An 18,829-nucleotide genomic window follows, 5' to 3' on the forward strand; every position below is an offset into this window, starting at 1 on the left:
TGTGACTTTAGAAGGCTTGATCAGGTGTTTCATCCGAACATTTATGTTTGTATTCTGATCGGTTTAACAAGAACCATTTTCTCACTGAGTTTGTCTGGAGCTGGTGATTCAAAGACAGACGCTGTGAGAGTGTGGAAATGTTTGCGTGAAGTACGCCGAAAGCACTTTTAATGTCACCTCGAAAAAGCTGTTTGATCCTGGCAAAAAAAAAAATCTGCTTCAGGCTTTTATTGCTGCCTTTTCTTTCCCTTCTTAAATGCATGGAATATATCTTTGTTATTTAGCAGGATTTATGAACTCATCTGTTATTTATTTATTTTTTTGGACGTGTCTGAACAAGTTGTACAGACAATGACAGCCCTTCTTTTAATCAAGCTGATCCTACATCTTGCACTTTGAGCTGTTATTGGCCATAGCAAAGTGTGGTTCTGTTAATCATAGTCCTTTAAAAAAAGTGTGTTTCTTTCTGAACAGTTCTGTCCTGAACCATGTCATGAAAGTTTAACTGCACAAGTTAGCGCTGGTTGAATCGACAGCACCTGTCTTTGGTTAGCTCTTTGTTCTGTTTTGTTTTGTTTTGCGAGCAAAGAAGATCAACAAAGAACACGCCAGTTTCTTCCCTCTTTCCTCCCTTTTCTGCCTCCTCCTGTTCACAGCACACACATTTATTTATTTATTCATTCATTCATTCATTCCTATATATGTATCTGTATATGTAGGCCAGCCAGGTCTCACCCAGCCAGTGTTATTGTGAAGAGGATTTGAGTTCTCCGTACTGGTCTAATCTTTGCCACTAACCAGATTTGAGCAGAGGTAAGTGGCTCCTCTCTTTAGCTTGAGCGAGCCATCAAAGCGGCAGTGAGGAATGTGTCCTGACAGGTCGGTAATAGAAAGGGTAGCAGAGGTGAGCGATGCGTGTAGGCCTGTGTGTTTAGGACCACAACAAAGTGAAAGCTGACTTTAAGGAAGTCCTCGACCTGTCACACGTGACAACAATGAAGAGGCCTGTGGCTTTAAAAAAAAAAAAAAAAAAAAAAAAAAAAAGATTCTTCAGCCTTCAGAGAAAGCAAACTGAGCTGTTAAATTATCTTTTAGAATCAAAATAAATTGACAAATTTTACTCTGAGTAGCTGGCCCTAATCTCTCTTCTTCTCCTGTCTTACATAAGCTTCAGTGGACCCCGCTTCCCCCCACCCGCCTCTGTCATGCTTCACTAAGTGTAACTTTACTGTGTTCTGCATTAAAAGGCAATGTGTGCAGGCAGCTGCAGCTGTGGCCTCCCAGATGTAGAGCAGCAGAGCAGGAACATTTTTTATGGTGCAGAGTTTACACACTCGTACCTCCAGCTGCAAAAAAACGAAGAGCACTAAAGTCTCAGTAAATGTCGTCGTTCAGTCCGGTAATGAAAGAGGAACTTAATTATCTGAAGTTGATCTGTTTAGGGACACAGTACATGGCTACAGTAGAAAAGAAGCTCTGCCATACTATATATATATATATTTGCTATAAAACTTAAGGCTTTGTATGCTGTTTTAGCATCCCTTTCCAAAGATGGAGGACGTTTGTCTTTCTCTCTGATTGTTCTGCTGTCTGAAATGTCATCTGCGGGGCAGAAACCAAAGCGTACACGGGCATCCTCTCATCTGATAAAGATAAAACTAGTTATAGAGATTCCAGAGAAAGTTTCTGCAGACGCAACTGGCCTCGTAAAAAAAATATATTGACAAAGATGTTTTCTAAGATGTGATGCTTTATTTATTTTTTTGTGCTTGTGTCCAAACGTGCAGCACAGCATGTACAACAAACCGGTTTTGACCTGCCACCAACTAAAGGTGTTGCAATCACTCTCCTTTGCACTCACGATGAGTGAGTTGAACCATCTGGTCAGCTGTTTGTAAATCAACTCGAGCACTTTTTCTTGGTCTGTTTGACAAAAAAAAAAAAATCATAATCATTTAATTTAAAATTTTCGAAAAGTAAAAAAAAAAATTTGGAGTGGAAAAGGAAAACTTTGGAAAGCCACTTTGAAAAGTTGTCAGCGACAGGAAGGGCTAAAAGCTGAGCTGTCTTTGTAGATGTTGAATTCTTTCAGTGTTCATCCTTCATGGGAGTTAAATAATCTGACCAGTGTCCTCCTCTCCAAAACCAACAGACTCAGTAATTACAACTTGTAAAATGCTGAATAAAGCAGTTTTAGGTCAAAAACAAAACGGTGCTTCTTCTCTGACGCTCCGAGGCCGAGACGCCTTTTACACTACAGCAGTTTGTTTCTTTAATTACATCTACAAGTCTGATGGCTGAGCCTGTTATTTCATTCCGAAACAACAAAGATCGAAACAGTGAATCATAATGGTGAAAGAGAAAATGTTTGAATGTGGTCAAAGGCTGATGTTCCCTAATTTATGTATCCTTAAATTTTTATTTTTTATTTTTGCCAACATTTTATTCTGATCCAGTATCATTGTACTTCAGTCACCCTGCCCCATGTGCACGCCGTGTGACCGCTCTTGAGATGTGTCTTCAGTGTTTTCACACAGGACACAGCAGGGGTCTTTACAATCATTCTGAAGCACGTCAGCAACACTGGTAATAAAAAAAAAAAAAAAAGAGTCCAAACTACCAAAAACAAATCTCGATCAACTACACGCATTGACTCAAGGCCGGGCTCACAGGAGGCGGAGATCGGAGGCAGAGAGATCGTGTTGTGTCCACGCTTGTTACGTTTCCCTGCTAAAGATCATACACACACACACACGCGCACACACACACACACACACACACACACGCACACTCTAAATGAGTCTGTCAAACACAACCGAGGTCTGAGGTCGTGTGTGAAACTGGATCCTCTGCACAGCTTGCCGTCACGTTGGCTTGAATCTGCTGCAGCCTCAAAGTGATTGATTAACCACCGTGTTGGAACTCTAGCAGACACTTATCGGTGTTCACAGATGGGTGTGGGCAGAGTTTGAACAAGCTGACTGTGTGATCGGCAGATTTGGCCTGTCCTTTTTTTTAATCGATTATTTTCTCTATGTTCAGTCAGTTATCTCAAATTTAAAACGGGTGAGACTTGGATAGGATTAGTTTCCTTTTAAACATAAATCTGTGTCAATATGTAAGATTTGCACAATGACCTTATTTTGAGTTTCTTTGTGAGAGATACATTTTCAATGTTTTTCATGGAAAGCGTTTAACCCCAAGTGTTGATCTTGTGCCCATAATGATTGTTTTCTCTGCCCCCTCCTGTCTTCTCTGTTCATTTCTCTCTCACTGACTCCCCTTTCTTCCCCTGTTGTTGTTTTTTTTTTTCCTCCCCCCTTCATCATCACACTGTCCTCTCCTTCCATTCTTTGCATCTCTCTTCAGTCCAGCAAGGAAGATAAACTGTCCAGCCGTATTCAGAGCATGCTGGGCAATTACGACGAGATGAAAGAGCCGATCGGTGACACACTTCCAAAGCTCGGTGGTAAACCTTCAAACAGCTCGTCTTCCTCTGAGGAGAAATCAGGTCCACCTTTGTTTGGCAGTGATCAGCGCGGAGTTGGAAGCGGCGGGAGCAACCAGAGCAATAAGTGGACTCCTTTAGGCCCCGCTGCTGGTGGATCTTCAACCCAGTCCCAGAAACGCTCTGGACTAAGCAGCCAGAGGGGAAACGGAGGCAGCAGCGGCAGCAGCAGCAGCAGTAGCCAAAGACACGGCGGGGAGGTGCGCGAAAAGAAGTCAAGTAAACACAGCGGCGGGTCAGAGCACTCAAAGTCGCACACGTCGAGTCCGGCCAAGGGCTCCCTCAGCTCCTCCAGCAACAGCAGCCACTTACGGAGCTCGCTGTCCGCCGAGCAGCACCACAGCAAAGAGCGATATCGTTCCAAGTCCCCACGAGACCGAGAGGCCAACTGGGACTCCCCCTCACGGGTTCACACCTCCTTCCCCAGCGGACAGCACTCGAGTCAGGCATTTCCCCTGTCTTCAATGTCCAAATCCGGCTCCATGCTGCAGAAGCCCACAGCGTACGTACGGCCTATGGACGGCCAGGAAACGGCAGAACCGAAGAGCTCACAGCCAGAAAGTTACAGCGGACAGTCGCACAGCAGCACCATGGGAGAGATGAAGTCGAACAGCAAGGCCTCGCTCTCCAAACTCAAGATCCCCTCGCAGCCTGTAGAGGTACGCTCTTTGTTCTAAATCTATCCTTCACTGCAGTGTTGATGTACACGCTTTACAGTAAGTGTTTATGTGTCCATAAAGACATACATCTGTAGAGTAGGAGGTTACCTGTTGAATATGTAGACTACGAGTGGCAGATGTTTAATGATGGAATAACTCACATTCTGTCGAGCTCTCATAACATGCCTGTTGGGTGACTCGTGCTCCTCTTAAGTGAGCACTCACCTGCTGCGCTGACACCACGTTGTTTATGAACACATGCTCAACTCTGATGTGTCTGCCTTTAGGGGTCTGGTGACGCCAACTGTGTGGATGAAATTCTGAAGGTATGTGTCTAGTTGTATTTGGCAACAACAACAAAAAATCCCTAACAGCTCATCATTTTTGTTTTTGAGAGGGAAAAAAGTCAACGAAAGGTCATTTGACATTACTCACCATAGACTCATTTGCACATTTTTTTCCTGTGCGTTTTTTTTTTCTCTTTCTTTCAGGAAATGACTCAGTCTTGGCCCCCTCCGCTGACGGCCATCCACACCCCCTGTAAAACAGAACCCTCCAAGTTTCCATTCCCCACCAAGGTCAGTTCTGCAGCAGGCCCTGTATTAAATACTTATGTGGCAGAATTGCTCCATCAGCCTTCATTATTTGTTCATGACTTCTGTTTTGCGTAAACACACCTGACATGAAGCTCAGCAACTTTTTTAGTGGTTGTCTTAAAATAACTATATAAAGTACTTTGACTTGAAATTCTTCCCAGGCAGTTTGGGGGATTTTAATCTCAAACTTAAACAGGAATAAATCCATCTTCATTGATCATTTCCTAAATCATTTATTGCCATCAGATTTGACAAACTTTAGATCAGGGGTGAAATGTTACCATTTTCTTTCTCCTTCCCCTTAGGACTCGCACCCTTTCCCAAGTGGACACAGTGAGTTCCAGATATATTTCTGATTAACAACACAAAACTGAACTGAACTGAGTATTAACTATTATATGTTTGTATTGTGCCCCATGTTTCTCATTTCGTGCCTTTTGTTTGATTTTTTAGAAAGAGCCAGTTCTTCCAAGAGCTCGAGCAGCCACCAGCCCAAAGCTTGCGACGATCAGCCCACGTGAGTGCTTCATCCTTTCCTCTCATCTTAAGCCGCTGCTTGTAGTTTTCCAAGTATTGGGTTCAACAACAGGGATTATGATACTAATACAAATATTCCCGATGAGGTCGGTCAGTAACCAGACATGCATCATGGTTGATATTTATGGCTTCAGTCAGTTAATGTGGAAATGATGAATGGAAGCAATGTAAAAAAGAGAGGTTGATTTTGATTTATTTTTTTTCCCCCATGAATCTCAGCATGCTTGAAGATGACCTGAAACTCAGCAGCAGTGAGGACAGTGATGGAGAACAGGACTCCGCCAAGAACGCCTCAAGGAACACATCCGCAAGGTAAAGCTCCAACAGAAGCAGCTTTACGATCTGAACGTATTTTATAGTATGTTCTTTCTCTGAAGAGATACGATGCACAGGTTACCTAACTTTATTATCGCTGCCATTTAAATCTCACATTGTGCTCTGTCTGTGCGTACAGACAGACGCTGTGTCTCGGAGCTCTCCATAGTATTTCTTTGTACTTGATCATAAAGATATCGTATCTGTCATATGTGCTAAAATAATGAAGCAAAGGTTCCATTTATGTGATAGGAAATAAAAAAATGACACGGCTGTGTTTATGAAGGACTGCATTATGATCATGTTTATGAATGTATGAATTTGTTTAATTTGAGATTCGTTTCTAATTTATTTATTTTTCTAACTGAAAACTCGACCTGAAATGAGACGCATTGATTTAGACCCAGGATGAGCTGTAGTTGTTGTACCGCATCCATCAGTGACTAATATTCACAGCTGTACACTTGTAGCGCACACTGAAATACTCTTCCACTCTCCTTTCGTAACATCAGCAATAACAGCGAAGGAGCGGAGCAATCGAGGGACGACTCGAGCAGCCACAGCGGCTCGGAGAGCAGCTCGGGCTCGGACAGCGAGAGCGAGAGCAGCACGACAGACAGCGAAGCCAACGAGCACCCCCGGCCTGCCTCTCCTGAAGTAATGACTCAGCACTAACTTTTTTCCAACAATTAAGAGCTTCTTAGTGATGATTTAGTCCCTGATTTACTCATATTTTCACGAGCAGTGACTGTGCCTAGCTCTGTCCACGCTTCTTTCTGGTTAGGATTTTTAGGAGATATTGCTTCTTCAGGCCAGATTAACATATTTTTAAAAAAATTTAATTTAGTAGTTTTTACGGGCAGCATAATAGTTGAGTTTAAAAGACAGTTTCTAACATCTCTGTGTTCTCCTGCTTCCCCCTTAGCCGGAACAACCCATGGCCAACAAGTGGCAGCTGGACAACTGGTTTAAGAAGGCCAAGCAGTTCTCACCAGCCTCTCCAGTGGACAACAATGTTCCAACTAAGTGCAAGAAAGAGGGCAGGGATAACGGCCCAGGACGCGGCTACAGCAGCCAGGGAGGGAGTTCAAAAGACTCGGCAACACCCACGCCGAGCAGGGACCTTCGGGCGGCGCAAAAAGGGGCGGAGGGTGGCCGCGGCAGGCAAAAATCCCCCGCCCAGAGCGAGGGTGGCACGAGTGCACGAAGGAGCGTCGGTAAGAAACAGCCGAAAAAGTCGGAGAAGCCCCCGGTGGTGGAAGAACCCAAAGGAGGTCTGAGGGTGGAGAGTGAGCCGGCTCCTGAGATACCTCCTCACCGGCCCAAAGCTGCTACGAAAGGTTCTCGAAAACCAAGCATCAAGAAGGAACCCAAATCCTCCCCGAGGCCGACCGCGCCCGCCGTCACCAACACTGCAGACAAACGCAAGGCCAAGGCACCCACGAAGACCTCCCAGAAGTCTCGAGAGTTTGTCGAGACGGACTCGTCATCGTCGGACTCCGAGGGGAATGAAAGCATCCCGTCCTCGTCGCAGACGCCCAAGTACGCAGAGAGTATCAGGACACCCGTGTGTGTGTTTTCTCCAATGGAAGAGAAGGAGCTGCTGTCTCCTCTCAGCGACCCAGAGGAGCGATACCCTGCGAGGCCGCCTCAGCAGCAGGTTCTACTTGTGAAGATAGGTGAGTCGAAGCGGTTAAGAAGAAGATGAGAGGACTTCATGACACATTATCTCACTTTAGTCTGCTCTCTAGTTTCGCCTTTTTATTTTTTTTAGCTGCATTGTACGCTTCTGAAGCTTTTCTTTACTTTGGACCAAGTTAAGTCTTCCCTTCCCTTCCCTTTCCTCCCCATTTCCCACAGATCTCAGCTTGCTGTCAAGGATCCCAGGGCGGCCCTACAAAGAGCCTGTGGAGATAAAAGTGGAGAGGGACGACTCTCTCGACAGGGACAGTAAAGACTTCAGCAAGCAGAGCTCTGAAAAGAGTTCAAGTAAAGCCAAGAGGAAACACAAGGTATGGCACAAAATTCCTCTTATTGCGATTCCATTCATGTTCCAGGTCATGATAATCGAACTTTTCAGAACAATGACTTATCAAGATCAGCTTTCATTATGGGAGGTGTTTTCTCCCCAGAATAGATTCCCATTAAACAAGAAAATACATTTGAGCCAACGAAGAATTAATTGCATTTGGTGAAGATCCAAAATGGATATTTCTGTTGCTTTTTGCTGGGAAACTACCAGAGGGGGGAAAAAAAGCTTTGTGATGTCTTGGGATGAAACAGATTTGGAGAACTGCTAATCATTGACAGACTGTAGTACTGCTTCTCCTGAGGGGTTTAATCCCTTGCTTTTTTTTTTTGTTGTTGTTTTTAGATAGCATTACATTTCTTGATGTTGTCTTTTTTTTTTTTTTTTTTTTTTATCATTTAGAACGACGAAGAAGGAACGAAGCCAGAGAGCAAGCGGAGCAAGCTCGAGGAGAAGTCCCTGTCTCATCACAAAAACAGCAGTAAAGAGTGCGTATTCTTCCCTTTCCATCCCTCCTGATCATCACTCACACTAAAGCACACCGTCGACGCCTGGCACACTTACTGTGACAGTACTACTTATTTTGGTCACGGGCACAATAATGCTTCCCAGATGTCTTTTATTTTTTTACTGTTTGTACAATTCACAAAAGGCAGCCTATAAACTCTTATGAGCACTATAAAAGCTCACTGACGCTGTTTGTTTATTACTCTGCTGCCTCTCCCAGCTACACCTGTTAACCTTTTATTCTAATGAGCTCTCGGCCACGCCCTCTGTGTAGAAACCCTTCAACTGTTAAAACTCAGTGTATGAGGGTGAGTGTTTAACTGCTAGAAGATTGGCCCATTTCATTGATAAAATACTGTGTATATGCATCACAATGAGCCTTTCACACAGGTATGAAAATATTCAAAGCATTTGCATGCGTGTCCCACCGAACCCCTAGTAAAATGCACATGAGAACGCAGCAGGTAATTGTCATGAAAATGTACCGCAGGAGTGATACCGCACGAGTTGATTACACGTGTCCAGCAATCAGTGTGGTTCATGTTTTCTTTCATCTCATTGGTCGATACAGCGAAGAAAAAACCCCCACATCTGATTACATGTAGCATGATATAAAAGCACGGACTCTATTTTGTTGCACACTGCGGCTCTGTGGGGAAAGAGAAACAGTACAGGGGCAGGCTGTCCCGAAAACAAATGGAAGGAGTGCTTTAAAAAAAGACTCTAATGATGATTTATTATCCCACCAGGTCTAAGAGGTCTTTGGAGAAAAAAGAGGAGCCAGTACCCTCTCCCTCCATGTCAGGTCTTCAGCGGACGCCCAAGGCAGAGCATCCGAGCAGAAAGAGAACAGTCAGCCAGTCGTCCACCTCTTTGTCCAGTGGGACAGGCAGTGGGAAGGAGGGAAGCCACAGCACCAAGAGCAACTCCACCTCCAAGCACAGAAAAGGGGAGGACAAGGGACGCAGCACACGGGACGGGAAGGTAGGTGTAAATATACTTATCAGCTGTTTGTGTGGATACCTGGAAAGCTTTGGAGGATACTGGGAAGTACCTGCACAGTCCTTCGCCTTGTTAACAGACGGTAACATGGCTTTTTCCCAAAGGACCTTTAAACTATCTCTGTATGGTCTTCATGTATTTGACTTTAAAGAATATTCAAGCAGCTAATCACTGAATTGCATGTGCCCAATGTATACACATGGAAGAGTATTTTATAGCTCCACATACCCTCAAACTCACCTTTTTCCTCCATATCGTTCTCTCCTTCAAATATCACTCCCCTACTTTTTTTTCCACCCTGAAACTTAATTCCCTCTCGTTTGCCGTCTCTGCAGGAGAAATCCTCAAAGGGCTGTGATAACCAGCTGGTCGTTCCTCCACTCTCCACCGACGGCTCCAAGTCTCAGAGATCCAAGCTGGTGTTTGAGGACAGGTAAGGGGAGCTCTTTCCACTGTGGATAACCCCCCCCCCCCCCCAGCAGGGTACAGCAGAAAGAACTGCTGTGGGGGATCTAGAGTTGCCTTTGATGCATAAAGCGTCGGAGGTTGGAGAGGTCGTGAATAGATGTTTCCTGCATGCAGGAGAGATGACGTGAAATTCCATGTAAAAAGACTCCGTTGGGAAGCTTTGTTCTTCTGCAGCCGTAAAAAAAAACAAAAAACCCTGCTATACTTGTTTGTCTTTAGTTTCAGTTTTATAAAAGGGAAGGATAGGATGTATTTTATCTTTGTACTTTCATCTTGACACTTTTTTTTTTTGTTGACACTTTATCTTTGGTTAAATTTTTAGTGTAGTGGCACTGTCGTTCATTTCCTGCTGTGTGCCTTTGAATCGCCCCCCCGGGGACAAATATATACCGTAAATTCCGGACTATAAGCCGCTACTTTTTTCTCACACTTCGAGCACTGCGGCTTCTACTCCGGTGCGGCTAATGCATGGATTTTTTATGGGGGACAATGAGCTTCTGCCGCAAAAACATTTGACTTCGTCACGTCGGATCTTAATATCAGTCATTTTGCGCTTCATGCACGCACCCTCATGATGGAAAACACACAGAGAAATACATATGATGCAGCTTTCAAGTTAAAGGCGATCGACCTGGCTGTCAAAGAAGCTAACAGAGCTGCTGCACGTTAAGATGACACTGACAGCGACAACAGAGACTGAGGAAGTGAGTAATGAAGTCATTCTGAGGCAGTGAATGGATGGACTTTTTCTTGTGAAATATATTACGGTCATCTTTTTCATCAGCCGTGTTACAGACACCGTCGGCTAGGCTTCGTATTGTAACGGTTCATGTTGTAAAGTCAGTAGTTGATAATGTGTTCATAATTCCGATTATGTGGAGAGTCAGTGAATGCACCAGCGAGAACGTGTTGAGTGGCTCTATGAGAGAACGCTGGGGGAGAGAGTTGGATTGTTACGGCAAGTTATGGTTTTGTTCTCCGCTGTAAACGGCGTGGTCACGGCCGACAGTGATCGGGTTATTAAAAGTTATTATTTGAACGCTCTCGTCGTCCTTTAACGTCCGTACGGACGCTACAGTATTTGCGGATGTTACCGGTAGCCTACGTCTGTGTAAATAGCTCTTGTTATAGCGTGGACACCTGCGGCTTATAATCAAGTGCGGCTTATATATGTACAAATACATTTATTTACTTATTTTTAGCCGGTGCGGCTTATATCCAGGTGCGCTCAATAGTACGGAATTTACGGTATATATATATATATATATATATATATATATATATATTTTCCCTTTTAGTCCTGTCGAATCTGATCCATATTACAGTGTTGTACATTAAATGTTTCATTTGTTCAACGTGGTAACATTTTTGTTTCAGGGTGCATTCAGCAGATCACTACTTGCAAGAGGCCAAGAAACTCAAACACAACGCAGATGCACTGGTGAGAGCGAGCTTTCACTATTTGCATGTGAAATTGAAATGCCATGGTATCAGTTGCTGAATGCAAAGCAGTGAGAGGAGAGGATTGTACAACACGATCTCGACCTCAGAGAGAAATAACTTCCTGGTTAGATTACTGCTGGATGTAGAAACACAGTAGCAAGTTTGAGCAGATTTACTCGTAGGTATTATTTATTGATGGAATTTTCTGTACATATTTCCAAAAGCTGCATTATTCTCTGTACTTTGAGCATGGTGTTGAAAAACAACACAACCCACTTACTTTTGTGTCTGGGTCGATGAGAGGTGAGGTGGTGGCCATGTTTAAATCCAGGTCTCCTATCAGTTACTCACCAGAGGCTTATGTGACATCATCACCTACTGCTCATGAATTCCATACTAAATACTAGAAACATATTTAGCTGCTCTTGTAAAAGGAAACTTAGAAAAACTACAACTACTCATTTTTTATTTTCTTTGATACACGAGAGATACCCGTGTTAGAGAGTCGAAAATAACCTCAGCATGTCATGAGTCAGGGATGAAGGCAAACGTTCTGAGGGGAAAAAGAGATAGAGGTTGGATATGAACAGATGATCAAAAAGAAAAGGAAGAGTGAAGTTAAAAAAATGTTTGAACTAAACAAAGCCACGTCTATGTCCAAGCGTTTATACAAACACTGTTTCTGAAAAACAGAGTGATGAAGATAAAAGTTCTCTAAAGAGTTCCACTGAACATTTTCTCTGTATTGACACGCTTTTCTTTTTTTTTTTAATGTTCCTTAGTCAATCGTTTAACATTTAATCCCAAGGTTAAAAGAAACAGTTGTCATTGTGGTTATCATTGAATAACTTTTTTCTTCTATTACTCTTAAAAAAAAGAGTCAACGTTAAACCTGCTGAGTTTGTTCTGTAACATGCTAAAAACAATTTAAAACATTTAAGTTGTGATATTCGTACTCCCTAGCTTGTGATGTCATGAAGTCCTCTCTCTCCCCTCTTGGACAGTTGGATCGTTTTGATAAGGCGGTTTATTACCTGGACGCTGTGGTGTCTTTCGTTGAATGTGGGAACGCTCTGGAGAAGAGCGCCCAAGAGTCCAAGTCTCCCTTCCCCATGTACGCGGAAACAGTGGAACTAATCAAGTAAGGATACAGATTCATATCTGACTGTCCAGCTACTGTTCATGTCTGCCGCTCAATGTTGTGTGTGACTTAATAAGACGACTACACGTTTGACAATCAACTGTAATGTGCGTTTCTGTTCAGATACACTATGAAGTTAAAAAGCTACATGGCTCCAGATGCTACATCGGCAGACAAGAGGCTAGCTGTGCTTTGGTAAGTCAGCTGATTGACACCATGTGATCCATTCCCGTCTCATGTTAAGGAGGCAAAGCATTCAAATCCTCTGCTTCTTTGAATGACGGATGTTGCGTATTCAAACAGTCCACAAACTCCTCCTTTCTGCTCATTGAGTTTTTAAAAAAAAAAAATTTGAACTCCTTCTCCAGCCTCCGATGCCAGTCCCTCCTCTACCTGCGGTTATTCAAGCTGAGGAAAGACAGCGCACTAAAGTACTCCAAAACACTCACTGAACACTTAAAGGTACTTTCATTTCCTCGAATCTGAAGCAAATTTTTTGCTTGGCAAATCTTCAAAAGACACATTCCGTGTGTTGTTGTTGTTGTTGTTGTTCTCTGGATGTATAAGCTGCTTCCTGTGTGTGTACATAACGCTTCCTCCCTTTTTCGCTTCAACAGAATTCCCTGAGTAACACCCAGGCTCCCTCTCCTGGAATGGGAAAGTAAGTCAAGTGTGGCGGCTAGAAACCCTTAGTAAAGAGACATCAGTGGTTCCTCCAGGAGTGCTAACAATCCCGAAAGTCAAGCAAATTATTTAGACATGTATCTCAATGCTTAAACGCTGGGTACTTTCACAAAAGCGTTAATAGAACTTATCACTTGACGTGTACCTGATTTAAGAATAGTTTGAAGCTATCAAATCACGAGAGGCAATTACATTACACAATAATGCTAGTGGTGACATTTTCACTTAGTGCTCAGTATATGTAGCAGCCCAGATAAAAGGAAAAAAAAATCCCAAAAGAGATCCAGTTCCAACTTTCTAAATGCTGTCTGTTCTGTTTTCCTTACACAGCAAGGCAGCAGGTATGCCCTCTCCAGTGTCTCCCAAGTTGTCGCCAGGCACTGCCGGTGGCTACTCAACCGTAAGCAGCACTAGCAGCGCCAGTTCGTCTGTAACCATACCTCAGCGTATCCATCAGATGGCAGCCAGCTACGTCCAGGTCACCTCCAACTTTCTGTACGCCACCGAGGTCTGGGACCAGGCGGAGCAGATCTCAAAGGAGCAGAAAGGTAAGCCCGTGTTGATTTTACTGCTTTTACACGCTTCTTTTAAGACGTTGTGTTTTTTGTCAAAGGTTACTTTTTGCCCTCGTCTCGTGCGTGTAATATCACAGGGGCAGCCTTAAGGGGTTGAGCTTGAATTTGGCACAACTGTCCACTCGGACTAAAAGATAAAGAGTTTTTTTCTAGTAAGTCCAGGTCCCGCTCGCCGCTCTCTCAACATCCGTCCCAGTCTCGTGATATCCCAGGAACACCTGGAGGGAATGAAATGGCATCTGTCTTGTTTTTATTGAATTATACGTTTGTCCTGTTTGCTGTTCATTCAGGGAAGCTCTCTTACCATATCATACCTGTTACTGGTATTATGTCTTTCCTTCCCAATAGTCTTCATAGATTCTTAACTATGCTGTTGTTGTTTTTCATGGGTGATTTGTTCTTTCATGTAAATATCCCCTCTGTACACTGATCTTTCAAAAAAAACAATCTATAAGAAAAGATGATTAATGTACACTGCAACTTGATGGGGTCTTTTTTTTAAACTTGATGGGAACATTCCCATTTAGGGAGAATCTTAAGTCTGAAAAGGTCATCGTGAACCTTGGCTTCTCCCTCGCATAGATTCAGAATAAGCTAGTAGATTATACTCGTGAGACAGACAGCTCTTTGAAGTCAGTCATGCCAGTTTACTAAAAACAGTCATTCAGGATTATCTCCATATGCAGGGAATTTGACAGCATCAATATATCTTGATTTAGTTAGCAGTCAATCCATTTAAAGTCATATCCGTGATGTGCTCACAGTGAGGCACTTGAGTTCGCTGCTCGAGTCCAACCCTCAGTGTTTGCTGAATGTCTTAACCATCTCTTCTCCGGACACTTCCTGTTTAATCTTCACTGTCCTATTCTATTGAAGGGGAACAGTGGGCACAGTTTGAGAGCCATGCAAAACCATAAATCAGACTTCAGTTTATCCTTCGCTCCAGTCCCTGCCTGTACTTGGACACCTAACTTAAGTGACTTTTTAAGGCTTTAATTATGTAACCCCTTTCATATAAATCAAATGCAACGAAGCAACTATTGATCAATAGAAGAAAATGTGGCAGTTTATAAATTTAGTTTAGTTAGCCTAAATAAAGTCAAAAGAGTATCATGCTTGCACTGATGGTGTTTATTTTATCTTCCCAGAGTTCTTCTTGGAGCTCGACAAAGTGATGGGTCCTCTGATCTTCAACACCAGCAGCATGACAGAACTGGTGCGATACACACGGCAGGGCCTCCACTGGCTGCGCCTGGACGCTAAGCAAATTCCCTAGCAAGGACTCGCTCCCTGCACGCTGCTTCCACACCCACACCTCAGCCTCCTGTGTTCAGCTGCGTGTGGCCCAAAGGACACGCACACACGCATGCCCACAGAGACACGCATAATATAAATACACTCAATGTACTGTACGCACTCGCAGACAAAGTCCACCTCTGGTCCTCCTTGCACTCGCAGACACGCACACACACACACACACACGTGATGGACCTCTCAGACATATCTCCAACACTGTGTCCATTTCCTACACCAGCTTGCCAAAAACACTGAGCAACCTCGACCATCTCACACAGTCGACAGCACCACACAGGGAGAAGCATCCAAACTGCAGCAACAGGAACAAAAAGAACTTATCGCCATGCTTCATGTATCGGCATACTTCTGATATCTCTGAAGGCCATGTTTTTATCGATTCAGCATGGAAGCGCTGGCTGAATTATTTATGAATTTGTGTACAATTGGGTTTGGTTTAAGGCTACTTTGTTTGTTTTTTTTGTATCTTTTTCTTTGACTTTGTTTCACCAAAGTACCTCCCATGAACACCAAAGGTGCTTTAAAAATGAAGGTTTCTCTTTATCATTTTTGTGCCTTGTATGTGAGCGACAGGAAAACAAACAGCCACCCCTCATTCAAGTACATGACTTTTTATTCTTCCTCTGTATGTTTTTTTCCCCCCTGCTACGAGTCATATAATATATTTTTTAAAAATTGAGAAGTGAATGAAAGCTGGCATCAATCATGTTTTCTTTTTTTTTTATTGCAGTCTTTTAATTTGAAGTTGGGTCCTGTCCAAGTGTTTGACATTTAGGAGAAGAGATGACGTTGGCAGCAGATGAAACTACCACCCTGACTTATCTTTCCTTCAGAGACTCCTGGTGCATTAGCCTTATTATGGAGCATGGCCACAAGAGTTTAGGACTGTCGGAAAGGACGACTGTGTGCAGCAGATAAGAACTTCTAACACGCTTTATTTATAAATGTTTTGATCAGTGTATTAGTTTTTAACAGTGCAACTTAATTACCCAGAATCATGAACTTCTTCTTTTTGCCCTGCTGGACAATTTTCTGCTGGTCTTGTTTGATGTAAGCAGTAGCATGACCTCGAGGGGCCACTATTGGGGGCTTTTAGACTCTTGGCCTGAATAAAAATTGATCACGTAAATGTTCTCTCTCAGAGATTTCTTTTCTTTTCTCTGAAGCTCCAAATTTTACTCCCCTGTCGATTTATTTTAGTTTGTTATGCTAAGCTCATTGAGAAATGTCCTCTTGGATGAGTCACTTCCAGACAGTGTTTTTCTCTTTTTGATCGCCCTCGTAAGCTCAGAGTGTATTTTTGTAAGGATCCACAGGGAGTGTCTTTAAGTATTAGAAATCATTTCCACACATACAATGCAGTTATTTTACAATGCAGTTTATAAAATCTGGGCTCTAGGAAGAGGAGGGTAATTAATTCGGCAGAGCAGCAGCAGTGAAAACTTTTCTGACAGGTAAGAAGTTCAGTGACACAGATAAGCAGTGTTTAGAGCAGAGTTTTAAAGATAATTATATATTTCAAAGGTAAAGTATAATGGCCAATATAGATTTTATTTATATACCAAGCAGTTTTTTTTCTTCCTTTGTCCAAACAGAAGTATAACATTTACAAATGCATACTTTTAAAACAGGGTTGAACATGGGTTTTAAGATGTAAAGTATTTGTGTATGAAATTGTTCCTATTTAAAACTTAATCATGCTTGTATCACAAGAAGGTAGATAAATCATGCCTCAGCCAGTGGTTGCAAATGTGGTACTACAGGCAAAGTAAAAATAACTAAGTAATGCCTGCTGTCAAGATGCGAAGATATATTTAAAATTGGGAGTCGTTACGCAGCAAACTGTAGATGGTTAGGAAGACAAACACTAACACGACGTCAGATTTCAGGGAACTATCGGGTGTTTGGTTAACGACATGAAGGACCGTCTCTTCTTTCTTTCTTTCTTTTTTTTTCCCTCCGTGTAAAACATGCTGGAATGCGTGAAGCCTGGGTCAAACAGTTTCCAAACAAATTTGTTGATTAATGATTAGACAATAAGAAAGTGCCAGAATTTGGATGATGTGTTATAGCACTTTTCTTATATTTACATAAAAAAACGTGGTGTTTTTTGAGTTTGCACCCCATATTGCACCTTGTTAACATCTTTTGACAAAAAAAATCTTAAAAGTGACGACTTCTGTTTTTTGTTTTTTTTTCTACCTTCACTGGCTCCCTGGCCTTTCTTGTAGAAGGGAATACTGTTATTTTCTCTTTCACTTGGAGAAGAGAAAGCTGGAGGCGATATTATTTTAATCTATGCAGGATTTTTACAAACAAATAAATTTAGGCTTGGGATGTTTTTCTCCACTCTTTTTTTTTTTTTTTTTTTTTCCCCCCTTTCCCACCTCAGTGAGAAACCCGTTTAACTCAAGTGTCCAATGCCTTTTAGCTTTTGCAATTTTTGTGTACCGGTTTAGTGTATGTGTATATATATATATGTATATGATGCATATGTATATGCATACATTATATACATGTATGTGTATATATATATGTGTGTGTGTATATAGATCTGTTTTTATAACCAAACAAAGATGGCTCGAACCATTTTGTACTTAAAAGCTGGAGGCCACTTTTCTCATAGGAATTCCTCTTTGGGTTTTGCCAGCCCAGTCAATGTCTTCATACACTGGTACACTTTGTAAGTACAGGTCGGCGCCTTGTGTCCCTACACTATCTTGTAGTCAAATGTACAACATTTAGCGTTAGAATGATTTTGAACAGTTTGCTACTCACACTTATTTATTTTTCTGCCCCTTTACTTTTTTCGTTCTTCTATGTTTGCCCTTATAAGGAGAAGCATTTTCTGAAATGGGAAGGTGTAAATGTATGGGGGTTGTTCATGATGAGATTTCATTGTAAGTAGTAATTAATATTAATTCTAACTTGAACAAATCCAGGGTAAGATGAGTTATTTTTTTCTCTTTTTGACATTAAGTAGGAAGATGTTAACACTTGCATGTTTCTATTTAAATACAAATGTATAAATTGTAAATATAACATTTCTTTAAGGGTGAATTTCTACTACAGGTTGACATTTTTATTGAAATTTAAAAATGCTGTAAATACATTTTGTGAGATACTTTATGCACATTTTTTTTCTCTCTGTGGGCTTTCGTGTTTCTCTTCTTTTTCTTCTTCCAAGCTGTTACAGAGGACATCCCAGTCTCTTAACACTGTATATCAGATTGATTTCTTGTGTCTTTTTCTTATTGTGCTCGTAAACTTTGTCTTCTGCTTCACTTTCTTTCAGTATCATGGTCGCCACATAATCATTGTGTCTAGATCCAAGTGCAAATATTTTGTCTTCTCTGTATTTGATACAGAGGTGTGTACCTTTTCATGAAATGTATATTGTTGATCTCATGGGATGGATGGACTGTGCATACTGTCTGTTGTGTAAAACCACGTCTGTTGTTTCCTCATGAGAGAGATGTATTTACTATTTGTCCCTTTTGAACAATTGGTCCAACATGTCTTTTGAAACAGAGGTATTTCTCTACAGGTCAGAACAGTTGTAGCAGTTTATACAGTATGTTGTATAACATCTTTTTTCTAAAAGTTGTCTCTAAAGTGAGACCAGCAGCATACACTATGTACATTAGTCTGAATTGGATTAGTTTTCAAAGAACTGATGATAGAGATACTATATAAGATGGATGCAATATGATAAAGGTACTCATGAGTTTGATCTACAAACTTAGGTTATGTAATTTAAAAGCATTCTTGTGAAGTGAGTATTAATTGTGACTAATGAGAGTCTGTCCTGAATATTCTTTGTATTTTGCCGTATTGAGAATAAAATATATATGGATATGTTTAAAGGAGTGTCACTGATTTTGTCTTTTTGACTGCGAGTGCTTGAGGCAGCCGATTAATGCATCTCATGGCGTGTTGAAGACTTCATTTACATTTGAGCCAAGATGTTCAATTGTTGTCTATAGCCAACAATTATTCTTTTTACACTAACACTTTTTTAAGAAATGATGCAAAAGTCTTCAACCTTTGC

The 18,829-nt window shown here is 41.9% G+C and overlaps 1 protein-coding gene across 4 annotated transcripts in view; it reads left to right on the forward strand.

Annotated features, from left to right (window-relative positions):
- Positions 1 to 18,644, forward strand: part of aff4 (AF4/FMR2 family, member 4) — a 35,102-nt gene extending 16,458 nt beyond the window's left edge. For 2 of the 4 annotated variants that reach the window (XM_079355046.1, XM_079355044.1), the window contains exons 3-21: positions 3,370 to 4,167; positions 4,455 to 4,493; positions 4,659 to 4,745; positions 5,069 to 5,096; positions 5,217 to 5,280; positions 5,520 to 5,612; positions 6,128 to 6,272; positions 6,541 to 7,294; positions 7,476 to 7,627; positions 8,047 to 8,132; positions 8,901 to 9,135; positions 9,489 to 9,586; positions 10,999 to 11,062; positions 12,069 to 12,205; positions 12,329 to 12,400; positions 12,574 to 12,667; positions 12,823 to 12,866; positions 13,220 to 13,437; positions 14,613 to 18,644. In XM_079355046.1, coding sequence (XP_079211172.1) covers positions 3,370 to 4,167; positions 4,455 to 4,493; positions 4,659 to 4,745; positions 5,069 to 5,096; positions 5,217 to 5,280; positions 5,520 to 5,612; positions 6,128 to 6,272; positions 6,541 to 7,294; positions 7,476 to 7,627; positions 8,047 to 8,132; positions 8,901 to 9,135; positions 9,489 to 9,586; positions 10,999 to 11,062; positions 12,069 to 12,205; positions 12,329 to 12,400; positions 12,574 to 12,667; positions 12,823 to 12,866; positions 13,220 to 13,437; positions 14,613 to 14,740 — 3,336 coding nt within the window. In that variant the 3' untranslated portion in view covers positions 14,741 to 18,644. The remainder of the gene's footprint in view (positions 1 to 3,369; positions 4,168 to 4,454; positions 4,494 to 4,658; positions 4,746 to 5,068; positions 5,097 to 5,216; positions 5,281 to 5,519; positions 5,613 to 6,127; positions 6,273 to 6,540; positions 7,295 to 7,475; positions 7,628 to 8,046; positions 8,133 to 8,900; positions 9,136 to 9,488; positions 9,587 to 10,998; positions 11,063 to 12,068; positions 12,206 to 12,328; positions 12,401 to 12,573; positions 12,668 to 12,822; positions 12,867 to 13,219; positions 13,438 to 14,612) is intronic. The other 2 variants (XM_079355045.1, XM_079355047.1) reach the window with 2 other exon arrangements.
- The last annotated feature ends 185 nt before the right edge of the window (positions 18,645 to 18,829 follow it).

The sequence above is a fragment of the Symphodus melops genome, assembly GCF_947650265.1.
Source record: "Symphodus melops genome assembly, chromosome: 11".
NCBI classification, from domain to species: Eukaryota; Metazoa; Chordata; class Actinopteri; order Labriformes; family Labridae; genus Symphodus; species Symphodus melops.